Here is a 15,661-nt window from a genome sequence, read left to right as displayed (position 1 = left end):
TCAACAGATTGAGAACTGATAGTGTTTAACACTGAATATGCAGGTTTCTCTGTTGGTTACTTTGATTTCAACCCACCTTAGACTTGCAACGCAGGTAGTTAAAAAGAAAGGAGTAATCTTCATTGAAAGAAGTAGTTCAGTGATCACAGTAAATATTTAGCTGTGACAGCCAAGTTATACAGAAAGCAACAGTATGACTTCTGAAATCGAGGTACATTAGCAGAGTAATTTTTAACCATCTAAGATATAACTATAGAAGTTGGTGTTTCCTGTTAACTTTATTCCAATTAATTTATTACACTGTAACAGTAGATTTGTTTGGTCCCATATTAATAACAAAATAAGAGTATGTGCTTGTTTTCTCTCTGGCATTTTTATTCTCCTGAATAGTTAATGTCAAATGGTTGTTGTTCCTCATATCTCATTACTACTATTGGTGAATGCAATGTTTAATATGATCAGATATCAACACTGATTAAAAAAAATCCAATTTAAGAGTGCATGTCATCTAATACAAGCCTTTCTCTACAAAGGCTTTTCTGAATAATGCCCTCCATTTAAAGGACTACATTATAGTAATAGTTTAATTTGCCTTAGATAAAGACAGGCACTTCAGTATCTGGATATTTTTATTAGAATATTTGCTGAGTTTGCCATTGTTACCCTGGTAACAAAACATAATTGTAAAAAAAAAAGTTAAACATAATGGGTGGGAGTTCACTTGAGTCAAGCATACAGTATGTATTGTCCGTCACACCACTGTCACAAGCTGTGTGGCGCTGTTCCCCTTTTGATAGACCACAATGTAGGACTTCATAGCACTCCCTCTCTGGAAACTGAAGCTGTCTTTCCCAGCTTTGCCCAGGCATCACTGAACTTCGGTGCAAATTTAAAATGGGGGAATTGTGTTAAGGCTAAATATGATCATTGATCTTAACTGGTTATAACACATGGTCAGCTGTGAGGTTTCAAACAATTGCTCTGCCTCCGAGCCACTATAGAAGATACTGACTTCTGTCCGCTATGACAGAGAATTAATGTTAGACCACCACCATGGCGGTGCACTGGAGAGAAATTATACTTTTGATCCAAACTGCAGTATAAATGCATGGCAGCTGAGGGCCACTGCAAAAATAGAAAGGGAAGTGCTTTATTAAAGAACAAGCTAAATTAAATGGCTAGGCATCAAGCTCCAATTTCTTGGTTAAAAGGCACATGCGTAGCCATCACACCACCACCTGTATGCGTCTGTTTCTCTGTTGATAAGTCATGCTGTAGTATTACATGCCACTCATTCTGGACCCCAAGCCACTTCCCGGAGGTCAAAAAGCTGACCTGTGAGAAGGACCAGTGTGCCCGATCTCAAGTCTGTGGCTTGAAAAACAAACAGACCATGGGCTTTATACAGTTTTCTGTGTATTAGACTGAATAAACTTGTCTATAAAAACTGTTAATTAGGTGAACTGCACTGAGAATATTCATTTTTCATTTTCAAATAAAATGAAAATCCAAAGTAAGCAGATTTCTCTCAGAAGCAGAGGTTAGATGAAAGTCAGAAATATGTATAGCAGGGGTGGGCAAAGTCATTCCTGGAGGGCCGCAGTGGCCGCAGGTTTTTGTTTCAACCCAGTTGCTTAATTAGAAAACAATCCTTGCCAATAATTACATTTCATGGCTTGTTAGTGATTTAACTCTGCTATGTCAAGTCATTTTCATATCGTAGATTTTTTTTCCATTCTAAGGATATCATCCAAATACTTTGAAGTGTAAAACGGATGGGTAATTCTCAATCCTTCACTTTTTTCTCTTCTCTTTCCTTCCAAGTATTTAATTAAACCAAATAGTGCACGATAAATACACACAGAGGTGTAAATGGAAACAAGCAAAATGTATAACTGCTGGTTTCTTTTGTCATTTGCATCTTATTGCTAATAAGGAGCAATTGCAAAATGAGAATGCAGCTCTTTAAGAGTTAAATAAGCAATAAGGGTTCAAAATCTTAATGAGGGAGATAACTAAAATGAAGCAGAAGTGTTTCTAGAGCAATAAGTGCTTCTTATTAAGCAATTGGGTTAGAACAAAAACCTGCAGCCTCTGCAGCCCTCCAGGAATGACTTTGCCCACCCCTGATGTATAGCATGGTATTATAACACTAAAAGAATTTTAAAATGGTTTTATTAATTGTTCCCATAATTAATCAGTATATTACCACATTAACTGTTTTTCACCAATTATTGGTAGTTGGTGAGGATCCATGATTACTATACACTAGCAAAGCAAAACGCTCATTTATTAAAACGGATTACAAATTTGGATTCATTGCTCCGTAAGACTTTCTTCAACTCTGCAGTAGTCCACAGCTGGTATTTCAAGGCCCCGTTTTGTTTTCTTCCTGCCACTCGCCCTGTCAAACCTGCAGCACAAAGTCTCCTCTTCACTGCTTTTGTCCACCTGTACTGTTAAGCTGGGCTTGAAGCTGTTGTGCTGCGAGGCTCCTATGACCACACAAGCTGGTGACACTCAGAAACCTGTCATCTGATTGGCTTGTGACTTTGGCTCTGCCAGATCTTCTCCAATCAGTGTCTTCCAGTTTCAAGTACCTTCAGATCGTGTGGGACACCACTGTGCTCACTGACACTTTGATTTTTTTTTTTTTACTGCAATGTCTGTAAATGAAAGGCATACACCTCTAAGGGTAATAATGCTCTGTCTCATTTCATTTGTTAGTTGCCATTTTCTTGTCATTATCACCAGAATATCGTCCAAGTTGTACTTAAGAGGTTCAGTAACTCAGTCTGGTCCAACTCTGCTTTAAGACAGACTGAGGGTTTTTACGTAATCAACAGAAGTTGGGACACCTGTACAAATTGTTTGCTTCAACTTGAAAGGCTTCATTTACTTTAATTGCTGCAGAACATTTGTAGGTTGTAATCTATTAGTTTATTATCCTTTATGAAAATGTCAAAATTTGCTCAGTTAAATGCAAAGCAAAAAGACCAACTACAGCTAATTTAAGAAATCAAAGTCCATCTGTAAAACAGAATGCAAGAACTTTGCAAGTGTCAGTTACTGCTTTGTCCAGGACTATCTGATAATATGAAGAAAGTGGCATTTATGAAGACCAAAAAGGTTAGGTAGATTAAAGGTGACCTCTGAATTTGTCTGTAAATCTACAACTAACTGCCCCAAAATACAAGCTCAACTTGGTGCAGTTAGAAGTACAGATGTTTCAACATTAACTGTTCAGAGGAAGTTGCGTGAACTTGGCCTACTAGGAAGAACTGCTGCTGCTGATGCTGCTGCTGCAGCAAAAAAGATTAACAGGAAGAGACTTGCCAGGATCAAAATGTAGAAACAGGGCCTGAAAAAAGTCTCTCATGGATTGATATGTCTAAATTTCCAATAAGTGCTCATTTTAAAGTGCCTGGCTCCTTCCTTCATATGTTTTGGTGCTGCCCTTCTGCCACATCTTTGTGGACCTCTTATTTTCCAGCTCTCTCTTGCATGGTTTGGATGTGTTTATTTCTTTGTTCTCCACAGCTTTTTTTTTTACTTGTTGATTTTTCATCATACTCCTTTTCATACTCTAATAAAGAAATTTAATTCAGTGAGTTCTTTAGCTGCTCAGATCCTCCTGGCATCTTGCTGGTAAAAGCAAGACCAATGTCTAATACATTCTTGGAGGAACTTGAAATCGTATTTCTTTTAGAACTCTCAGCCATTCATAATAATTTCTCTGTCTCTCTCCATCCATATCATCATCCTTGGAAAAAGGAGTTGCTTATTTTATTCTAACTGGGATGTGTAGGGCATGCTGCTAGCACTTTTTGTTTTATTTCAGCCATCTCTGAATGGAGTGGAGTGGGGTTTGGGGGGCACCAGTGGGATGAGGACTTTATTCTCAGTTCTTATCCTGTTGTTCCCCTTTTGTCTCTCTGTTAAAAATATTAAATTGTTGATTTAAAAAAGTAAAAATATCCAGCATTTGAATACAATCATTTGTGAGACACAGTGAGGGTGAATGGATAAGTTCAGTAGGTTTGGCTCCTATGGAATGGTGAATGGAGGAGGCAGTGGTCTGGTCTTGGGCTACTTTACAGATGACAGAGTTGATAATCTTGGCCAAATACTACATAACAGTCTAAACCAACATGGCTATCATGGTGCACTGCAAACAGCAGGCTACTCCATCATGATTACTGTAAGATAGCAAGCACTTAATTCTTCAAAGTCGTGATCTCAGAATTGTGCAAGAACACCAATAGAAGATGGAAAGTGCATGAGAACTCAGACTAATGCCCTGGCCTGCCCAGTCAGCAGACCTCAATCCCACACAGGCTCAGCGAGAGGAAATGGATGGAAAAGTCAAAACCCAACGGTTGACAAGTGCCTGGCGTCTCTGGGAATTGCTGCACTTGTTGAGAGATTTCCTGGTGAAACCTGTTGATGGTTAGATATTAAGGCAAAGAACATCTATTTTGAGGAAGCAAAGGTTTAGAGACAATTTTCAATATTTTTTTTAATGTTACTTTAACATTGATATTTTGTTTTATATATTCCAGCATGTTTTTTTATTTACCAGAATTTATAGGAACTTGTACATAGTAAAAGAGTATTTTATTAAATAGATGCTTTTCCAGCAAGTAATTGGTAGCGTGTCTGTGTGTGTATATAGAGGTATTTGGACTAGAATTAACAGTAACTGTAAGAATTAGATAAAAAGAAGGTAAAACAACCAACTTATTTTTATTGCTAGTGGTATTGTTGTATGAACTCAAGCTAACTATTATACTAAGACATTTAGATAGATAGATACTTTATTAATCCCAAAGGGAAATTCACATAATCCAGCAGCAGTATACTGATACAAAAAACAATATTAAATTTAAATAGTAATAAAAATGCATGTAAAAAAAGACAATAACTTTAAATAATGTTAGCATTTACTCCCCCGGGTGGAATTGAAGAGTCACATAGTGTGGGGGAGGAACGATGTCCTCAGTCTGTCAGTGGAGCAGGACAGTGACAAAAATCTGTCACTGAAGCTACTCCTCTGCCTGGAGATGACACTGTTAAGTGGATTCTTCATGATTGACAGGAGTTTGGTTAATGCCCGTCGCTCTGCCACAGATGTTAAACTGTCCAACTTTACTCCTACAATAGAGCCTGCCATCTTAACAAGTTTGTCCAGGTGTAAGGCGTCTTTCTTCTTTATGCTGCCTCCCCAACACAACACAGCGTAGAAGAGGGCACTTGCCACAACCATCTGGTAGAACATCTGCAGCTTCTTATTGCAGATGTTGAAGGACGCCAACCTTCTAAGAAAGTATAGTCGGCTTAATATTGTACTGTTTACTGTTCTAGCAGATCATCTTGTTTGAACGACATGGACAAGTCAGACACAAGAACTTCTGTTGTACTTCTGGCCTGTGGCTCCTTCAATCCAATTACCAACATGCACCTGAGACTGTTTGAACTGGCTCGTGATTATCTGCATGAAACTGGTAACTTTTCTTTTCATTTTTTCATATTACACATCAAGTATTTAAATAGAGTAGGCCAAAAAATAAAAAGGTTATCAATTGTAAGCTACAAACACTTTGTGCGGCATTTCACATCAGGTACTCACTTGAAATGTTCTCACAGTAAACCTAAGTTCAAAAAGAAAGTAGAAATACGAGGGGCGTTCAATAATTTATCTACCTCAGTAGCAAAGAAAAGAGTTTTCAAAAAATGTTAGTTTTATTTTGCAAAGTACTCCCCTAATAGCGCTACACACTTCCATCTACTTTTCCTGCAATGACTTTAACCCCTTTGGGGGAAAAAAAAATCTTCTGTTTGACCTTCAAACCAGGACGTCACAGCTGCCTTGATGCCTTCATCACTTGAAAACCGCGGATTTCTTCAAAACTCGGAACAGGAAGTAATCTGAGGGAGACAGGACAGGACTGTAGGGTGGACAGTTCAGCTGATGGACTCCAGGCTGATGGCAGCCTGTGATTGAGGTGACATGTGAACGGACGCATTGTCATGAAGAAGCTTACTTGATTCGCATGAGGACTCTCCTGACCTCCTGTCTCTTGGAAGGTTAGACTCACACTGAGCCACAACTGTGCATGAGTAACTTTGAGACACATCGCAACATCCCCAGACTTGTTTCAAGATGCTTGATACTCTCTTTCATACTCTGGTCGATAAATTACTGTACACCCCTCATACATGGACTCTGTGTATTCTGTGGTCTTAAATAGTGATGATTGAATAATTACAATAAAAAGGCTTAGTGTAAGGAAAACTGCATCAGCTGATTCTCAATAAATGTTGCCACCTTAATTGTGTATTATACTAGCTATGTATTTCCATTTTCACAAGGAGAGATATGTAGAGGTCATGCTAAAACGGGATGACAGTAAAGAATTTTTTGTCATATATAATATGAGATGCATCTTAAAAACAAAGCAGTTGTGTTGCAGTATAGATATGGAACAGGAGCTAAACATTAGATCAGATCGTCTAGTCCTGTCCAGATGTGTAAAGAGTCTACTGTTACTGAGGTAGCTGTCACATCAGTAAAGCTATAATGATTACTTTCTACTACCTTCACACTGCTATCTGTTAGCAAAATTTTGCAATCAAAAAGTTCCCCTCACTACAGCTGCAGTCAGCTGGTCTTGTGGTTGTTGTGTAGACAGGCGAAGCCAAAGCTGTTCACTTAACATTTGCTAAGGTCATTGTGGTTTGGGCTTTTTCTCCATTGAATGCCAAAGCCAGGGGGTGTGCAGTGGGGGTCTGAGCAGATAGGCTGTGCTTGTGCACTGGCTAAAACTGTGAAAGGCTTAGATAGAAAGCATTATACATAAAGGAATACACACCCAACAATTATCCTTTTTTTCTATATAACTTTGTAGTGATGGCTGAGAAAAAAAAAATCATATTTTCATGCAGAACTAGAGAAGAAATAATTTGATATAATAGAACAAATGGTAACCAATGCTGTACAACAACATAGGATATGAAAAATGTTCATGGGGGGAAAAAAAACCAAAATAATCCCACGTTTGCCATGTCACATAATCCACAGGTCAGTTACCCAATTGTATGCTCAAAATGTGTAAAATATATACATTCTAAAGTTCTAATTTTTTGATGAACTATTGTTGAATAGATACTTATGGAAAATTTAGGATACCCAAGTCCCATGGGAGTTGACTTTTTGAAGTGAAGACTCACCTCTCACCCTCATTGATTTGTCAAGAGTCCTGTCTTCACTTCAAAAACTCAAGACTTAGCTCTTGACCAGTGCATGAGGAGAAAAGGAGGTTTGCCTGCATTTTGCACTTTTGGTTTTGGTTGCACTTTATCAAACATTTTTTCATTCATTCTGAATGAACACTTGGGATTAAAAATTGTACTCTTCCATCACTACAAACTATGTGGGGTAAGTAACATACAAAAAAATATATAATTTTCAGGTGGAGTATTCCTTTAATATTGTCCCAAACTTACCATGTGGAGCAATGCTGTCCAAAATGGAATTAGCTCTTTAATATCTCAAACCTATTTGTAATAATCCATTTTGCTGCTAAAGAAAGTGTTGTGTCATTGAAATTTATCAACTTAGCAGCCACTAAGCGGAAAATGTATTATGTTTAGAGTTCTTTATAGACTCGATTTACTTCAGAAATATCAATTCATTTGAGATTCTGCACCTAGTATTGGATTAACCTTGTCCACATATATTGTTGTTATGATTACAATGACTACTACTGTTGTGATTTTATTGTACTATTATGTAATGTTGTTTTTTTTATGGGTATGTAATTCATTTATGTCTCTATTTGTGGGTAGTTTTAAAAAGAATCACTCAGGGAGTCACATATTGAATTTTGTTGTACTTGCTACAATGACAGCAAAGGTATCGTATTCTATCAGAACAGAACGGTCTTTAGTGTCATGCCTATGCTTTGCATTTCTTAGTTAAAATACGGTCCTTAAAAAGAACACACACCATGCCTTGCATTTATATAACTATAGAGATTTAAAAGAGACATTCAGCAAATTAGTACATACAAAGGGCTTATTTTGAGACCATGAAATATCTTGTTGTTTATACTGTGAAAAAGTCAGTGTACCAGTAACATTTGAGAGTGTACAGTATTAGACAATGACAATTGTGGGATATTGCCATCTTCCATTAATGAAGGAGGCATCAACAGTGCATAGCAGCTTGTTTAGCTCCCAAAATTTGTTGCTTTCTGATATATATGTATTTTTTTTAAATTCAGGTAAATATAAAGTCACTAAAGGCATAATTTCCCCAGTTGGTGACGGATATAAGAAGAAAGGCCTGATTGATGCTTGCCACCGAGTTGAAATGGCCAAACTAGCCTGTGCATCTTCTGACTGGGTGACAGTTGATTCCTGGGAGAGTCAGCAAAAGGAGTGGCTGGAGACTGTTAAAGTCATTAGGTAACACAAACAATTTTGACTGTTGTTATAAATAAGGCTTATTTACTAAGCAATGCAGTTATATTGTAAACAGTGGGTATGCCTATGGGATATCCAACAGTGTATTCACACATCCTTTTCATCCCCATTTTTCTGGTTACCCTTACAAAGCTCAAACCCAACCCAGGTGCAGTAGCTTCAAAGCAGAAACCACACCCTGGATGCCAGCCCATTGCAGTGTACATAGAAATGCCACAGTGGTTTCTCATTTTTATGCCAATGAAAATTCTAGGGATGCCATTTTATTGATGTACATCTGTGCACACATGCAAACTGGAAGGAACATTCCAGTTCCTCAGATGACACTTGAGGTTACCGTTTTGAATGTGTAGAGGCAGATGGCATGTCCAAAGAAAGGATTTTGTAAAAATATCTGATGTTCCTTTGTGTTTTTTGTTTTTTTTGGTGTCTTTTCACTTTTTTAATGTGGTGCACATGTAATCCCATCCAGGTTTCTTCATTGTCTGAGGCCTATGCCTGACTTGTAGCATTCAGCAGTCATTTGTATATTTCCCTATCAGCTTCTTAATACTTTTTGCTGTCTTGCAGGTACCACCATGAACGCCTATTTAGTATTGGTAACCATGAAGAGGGAAATCACAATGTGAAAAAAAACAGAAAAAGGAAGCTGCCATTGAATGAAAGTCCTGACTCTATTAAAACGTCCTCAAATGAACACAAAGGTATAAATCAACTTGTTACCCAGTTAGGAAAGAGAAAACTTTTCACTTGACAGCTTTCCATTTGCTTAGCCTATTTTTTTTTTTTAAGTTCAACTCTTTCTGACTCCTTAATTTTTATCATCTGTGGCATGGTAAGTGATGATTTGAATATATATTTATTTTTACATAATACACTATTTACATATCTAGCTGGATTTCAAAGTGGCCAAATAACTTTCATTCCAGGCACCCCACTCAAGTAAATTATCAGAGAGGAGCAGTTACTCCAGATTTATTTTGTATACTGTAGTGTTAATAACTGCATGCACCATCACAAGGTGTTTTATAGTGCAAACAGAATTATGAAATAGTGAGCAATAAAAACACAGAATTAAAAAAAAAATAAAAAATTGGAGCACTCACAGATATCAGGAGCACTTTGAAATATGCCAATTTGTAAATAGTGTCTAAAGAATCTACGCAGCTACAGAAAAAAAAAAAACTGCAAAGAAGAGTACTTTACATGACAATAGCAACAGATAACATAACAATACATAATCATCATCACAGATTTAATATCCATTTCCAGGTTTAGCCATTTACCCCCCAAATCTGTTTCCTCCACTGTCTCTTCACCCAGTCACCCCGTCCCATTTTTCCCTCCGTGAACACAGACCTCTTCTTCACTTCACCAACTGTCCTGCTAGTCTTCCTCTGTGGCACCCTTTCTCTGGGGTGTGGATGGACTTCTGAAAGTCCCCGCCATGTTGTTATTATTGATACTTTTGATTGTTGATGTGAAATGCTGTCTCTGTTCTGTAGACAACTAGACATAAATAACTGACAAACTCACATTTGCGAACATTTATATTCTTTCATCATATTGAGGCGCTTTTCCTTGTTTTGCATAGGTATTGCCTGCTACCGCTACAGTGATAATGCATGCATGTGCTTCAGTGAGCGAGAATGTTGAGCAGGCACATAGCATGCAGTTAAATGACAAAAAGTGAACAGATGCTATAGGTGTCTATTCATCTCCGTAATCGGGCAGGATCACAGGGCAGCTGGAGCCTATCCCAGCAACCATCAGATGCAAGGTAGGAACAATCCCTGGAAACCGTGCCAGTCCATCGCAAAACGAACACACGCCCACCAGTAGAAATGGAGCAATGTCCACCAGCCCACACTTGAGCAATGCCAGTCCTCCTAGCCTTTGTGTGTTTGGACAGTGGGAGGAAACTTTAGCAGCTGAAAGCAGTGCTACTACTGTGTCACCTTAACACATAATATTTTATAATGATGAACTGCTGTCCTCAATACCTTTCATTCATCCATCTATTCATGTATTGTTGTATACTCTAGGCAAAATATTAATTATAATCCATTCATTCTTCCATCCATCTTCTTAACGTGTTTATCCAGGGAAGGGTGGTAGAGCAGCTGAATCTGATCCCAGTAATCTTAGAGTGCAACGCATGAACAATACCTAGACAATATTATCAATTTAGAACAATGTAAATTCCTAAAAGTCTTATTACATTCAAACATTTTTAAATAAAATCACTTTAGTAATTTAGATGCTTTAATTTTCAGTTGTCAAATAAGCACAGAAAAATTTGTCTGCCCCTGTTTGTTTTTTTTTTTCTTCTCTCTCCACTGTACTTGCTATGAACTGAAATGGAGAATTGAATATTGCCATCTAGTGGAGAATTGTGAACTAAAATTCTGCAATATTTTAATTTAAGGAACTGATTCTTCTAACAAATGATGAAACTTCTGATTGCTTAAAAAAAAAAAAAAGATCAAACCATTTCATGAGTACATTTGCCATGTACAAGGAGAATTTTCTGTTCTGACACTGTCCAAAAAATAATGTGCAAACAGAAAGTAAAGCAAGTACAAGTAAAGTACTACAAATGCAGGTTTAACTTTACACAATGTAACAAATTGGCATTGTTTCTACACTTACTGGCAGTTTATTACCGGATGTGTGGATCAGAGTAGATTAAATCTGAAACTCCTCTAAGTAACTGGACTCTGTGAATGTGAGGAAGGAATCAAACTGGTAATCCTGTGATTTAGGAAGTAATTTGGTGTCCAAGATGAAAATGCATGTCCTTCTCACTTGACTTCTGAGAAAAACTGAATCTGCAGCTGTTCCAGAGAAGAACAGTTTAGTATTTTAGTATTTACAGCCAGACTGTCTGGATTACATATGTGACCAGTGCTGAAGTAGCTGTATTTTTAAATTTGTCTGGGCATACAGCATCTTAAAAAAAAAAAAAAAAAAAGGAATACAGAAGCTATAAGAAAGTCTATATAGTGAAGACCTGGAACTAACTAAATTAACTGAACAAAGTGTGAGTAAAGTTGTAGTACCGGTAGTATTGTCACATACGGGTGCAGCTGTTGTTAGGATGGGCTAATAGATTGTTGAATTGACCATGTGTATCCTGTAAAAAGTAGGGTTAAGGTGATAGTCTGGCCACAATATATATGATTCACTGAAGGTTCCTCCAGTCACAGCTTCTTTTTGTTTAAATCTGTTGTTAAATAAAGATGTTTTTTGTGTGTCTTTTTAAAACCATTTATCTCAATGCAGTTTGCGCCACAGGATCCATGTAGTGATAGTGAAGCATTTCTCAGCTTTATATTTACTTTTATTTTTAACTATTGCCACTCCACTGTTTTTAGGAGACATTGGATAAAAACAATTAACTCCATAAACTGCATTTACCACGTTTGTAATTCTTACTGTCTTCTATGTATGCCACAATTGTGCTTTCACTCAATTTAAACTAAATTACTTCCTTATTTTCTAGTATACATGCAGTATATGTTGCATAGTTTTCTGTCAGTCATGTCAAGCAAGCAACAGATGGGCAAATGTAAAAGTAAAACACCACACACATCCCACCAACAGAATGTGACAGACGGTGCTTCTCCCTGAACATCCCATAAAATGTGGTGAACTACTTGGTAAATATTGTGTTATTCAAAGTCAAATTAACACGTTGAGGGCTGAATAACCCCAAAAACACACACACATTTTTTAACCCCAAAAACACACACAGTTGCTGTGGCCGCAAGTTTACCAGGAATCTGCGGTAATATGCCTGCCAGGTTGTCTTTGGGGCGGGGGGGTGCGGTGTGCGCGGCAGCAGCGGTCGTGGTGCATTGCAAAGTGGTTTGTACCCTTTGTCATTGTAAGAGGTGGTACTCCCAGGTGAACGTTGCCGTAGGCGTGTCAGCCACGTGAACCTGTTCAGCACCACGATCAGCTGGCGACCAATCAGCTGATGCTGGTGCCTCACATTCATTTTCCATCACTTGTAGAATCAAATCAGAATCCAATTCAGTAATAATATGCAAAGCGTCATCCATGGAGTATTTTTGCTTTACATATTTGCCAATGAAGCTAACTTTCCCAACTAAAATAACAGTGGGTTTTGTCACCGTTTAGAGTTGATTACCACCATCAACTCTTCCTTTTGACAAAAGTCAATAACCACTTCGAAAGAGTTAAGTGAAGGAAAGGGCAGAAGTTTTTGTTTTGTTTTAATGTGGGCATTTAACTCATTCTGTAAACACCTGGTATATTAAATCTTAATTTCCTTCTCCAGGGGCTCCAGAACTAAAGCTTCTGTGTGGTGCTGATCTCTTGGAATCATTTGGCATCCCTAACCTCTGGAAAGAGAAAGATATTATGGAAATTGTGGGAAAACACGGTGTGATCTGCATCACCCGAGCCGGTTGCAATGTTCAAAATTTCATCTACCAGTCAGATATCCTCTGGACACACAGGAACAATATCCATCTTGTGACTGAGTGGATACCCAATGAAATCTCTGCTACAAAGGTCAGGCAGGCACTGAGGCGAGGACAAAGTGTTCGCTATCTGCTGCCAGATTCTGTAATCAAGTACATTGAAAAATATGAGCTATACAACTTGGAAAGCGAGGAGAAGAATGCCAATGCTGTGCTGGAACCCTTAAAGAGAAACACCCCCAAGAGTTAACACGTCGACCTTTGGTGGGTCTAGCTGTAGGCCGACATGTACTTTATGGTATTTTTTTCTTGAATTTTTACACACTGCACCTATGCAATAGCGTAGCACTGAGGTTTTCCACAATGGGTAGCTTTGAAAAAGAAAAGAAGAAACAAACCAACTGATATGCCATCAGTTGCATTTCATCGAATTAGAGTGAGGTGAGAGACTGCATTTTTTCAGTGACCTCAATTTTTCAGTAAAAGTTTTTTTTTTTTTTTTTACCTAGAATAATGCCAAATGTATATTTGAAGCCATGAAATTTGTAACAGTTTTGGTAGAAAAATGTATGTAATTCATTTTGCATCTTTCTAAAACAATAATAGTTTTATAAATTATATATACATGCTGGCTCAGACCTTTTACAAGAACATACTGAAAAAGATTTTAGCTTAAAGTAAAAAAGTGAGTTTAGTTTAGAGATATATTAGAGAGGGGAAACAGCTTTGTTCTGGGAATGGATCCACACTTTAGAAAATGCAAATACTGGGTTGTGCAACATGGACCTTTGCAACTATTTAGCAAATACAAACTTAAGCAATACTTGCTGGTGTGTGGGGGTGGTTCTCTGCAAAATAAATTAATATTTGCATCATCAACTGCTGCTACAGTAATACACAGCCGGGGGGAGGGGGCAAGCAAAACGTCCTTCAAAAGACTGTGCTGGAAATGCGTGAAGTCTGGATAGCCGACAGCTTCCATAAATATGGTGAATATGCCAGGAAAGTGAGACCTTTACCTTGATTTGATAACTTCAAAGTGATCACTCCTCCAGAACCATTTTACTGCTCCCCTACTTTGGACCATTATACTATTCGAGTACCACGACTGCTGTGTTCCATTTCTTTATGATAGGAGGGCTACAACACTTCAGTCTCAAGTGATCAGAGCAGCAGGAGAGATTCAGTGGATCCCTAAGGTTGTCCAGTTTGTATGAAGTGTGAAATTTTTCAAACATTGGCTATTTAGTCCAGATAAAGAAGCCTTTGTTATTGAAAGATCCAAAATGGTTATTGACCTCTGATCTACTTATTTAACCTACATTCATCAGCACACAGTTACAAGAAGCTGGAGCCCAAAGCAATGAATGCAAGTAAAGAATTGACCATGGAGAGGAAATCAGTCCATTGCACGGTCTACTGTCTCTCACTTGGCCTGTTTAGAAATGGCAGTTCACTGGTAGCATGTCATTGGCCTGTTTGGGGGACCTCCACCAAGGTCTACCCCTACAGTGGAGGGTCATTCGGCAGCCACACAGAACACCAAAATCAGGGTTTTAAGTACTATGAACCAAAATTGGTCCAAACAGTTTGTAAATGATCATAAGTTGAACAAATAGAGCAGCAAAGAGGGGCTGTGGGCTGACCAGATGGATTCATGAATATGGATAAGGCTGATGCCTTTATCCAAGGTGACTCACAACATTTATGATACCATTGGTTCAATATCTTTGGTTTTTCCAGTTGAAGCTCATCCAGGTCAAGTGACTTGCTCAGGGTCACCCAGTGTCAGTAACAGGATTTGAACCCACAGCCGAAGTCCAAAGCCTTAACCACTACACACCACACTACCTGCCTATGACTGGCACATGATGAGTAATGTTGTACAGCGTTGCTTTTGTAAATTTTTGCATTAATGAGATCAGAGCAAGTAATCTATATTTCTAACCCCATACTCCAACATGCTTATCATATGCAAACAGTTAACATCGGCAGAGGGAGCTGTAGGTGAAATTTCTTACTGAAGCAAGTAACCTGCTGACATTACATCTAACAAGTAAGGCCACAAGCAAACCATAAAAAAAAAATTAAAAATAAATCGGGAGTGGCCTCCCCTCGACTTTCTCATTTACTCAGATATGGGGATAAAGATCTGAGGAGTAAACCGCAAGACAATGATTATATTTTTATATTATGTTCATTAAAGAACCAGCAACAACAAATCAATTCACATGAATAATATATTGAACAATTATTATAAAAGTAAAGTTGAATAAATGGGACTCTGCAGCTGCATGAATAAAAAAGTACCACTTCCAGTTAGTGGAAATAGCCCAAAAGCTGTTAGAAATCTACGTTTTGTACGTAATACTTGTATGCAAAATTTTGTTGATCTGAATGAAAGCCTAGAAAGAGTTATGTTTACACACACAAACAATTCCAAAAATGGTATTTTCAGACTAGGGGAGGTCAAAAATGTTGAGATTCATTAAAATCTCGACATCAAATCTTTGGATGATTACAATACTTTTACTATACTTCATACACAAGAAAGTGAAAACAGTAAATCCAGTAATATTAAATGTTTAAGACCGAGCTCCATACACATAAGTACAATGCTAGATCTTGTCCATGCATTATTAAGGCACCAAGGCAAACCCATTTTGTACTATATACATAATTTATATTAATTATCGTCCAAACGTGCCAATTCTAATGCATTA

The 15,661-nt window shown here is 37.8% G+C and overlaps 2 protein-coding genes across 5 annotated transcripts in view; one reads left to right on the top strand and one right to left on the bottom strand.

The window, feature by feature from the left end:
* LOC120530835 (retinoid-binding protein 7-like) overlaps window positions 1–15,661 on the top strand; it is a 32,853-nt gene that overhangs the window by 2,056 nt on the left and 15,136 nt on the right. For 2 of the 4 annotated variants that reach the window (XM_039755494.1, XM_039755492.1), the window contains exons 2-5: window positions 5,368–5,504; window positions 8,286–8,469; window positions 9,058–9,191; window positions 12,794–13,817. In XM_039755494.1, the coding sequence (XP_039611428.1) occupies window positions 5,368–5,504; window positions 8,286–8,469; window positions 9,058–9,191; window positions 12,794–13,188 (850 nt within the window). In that variant the 3' untranslated portion in view covers window positions 13,189–13,817. Of the gene's footprint in view, window positions 1–5,364; window positions 5,505–8,285; window positions 8,470–9,057; window positions 9,192–12,793; window positions 13,818–15,661 lie in introns of those variants that run through there. The other 2 variants (XM_039755491.1, XM_039755493.1) reach the window with 2 other exon arrangements.
* Window positions 1–15,661, bottom strand: part of lzic (leucine zipper and CTNNBIP1 domain containing) — a 66,402-nt gene that overhangs the window by 45,695 nt on the left and 5,046 nt on the right. The window lies entirely within an intron of this gene.

This window comes from Polypterus senegalus, chromosome 6, assembly GCF_016835505.1.
Source record: "Polypterus senegalus isolate Bchr_013 chromosome 6, ASM1683550v1, whole genome shotgun sequence".
NCBI lineage: Eukaryota > Metazoa > Chordata > Cladistia > Polypteriformes > Polypteridae > Polypterus > Polypterus senegalus.
This window is presented reverse-complemented; position numbering and strand designations above follow the sequence as displayed.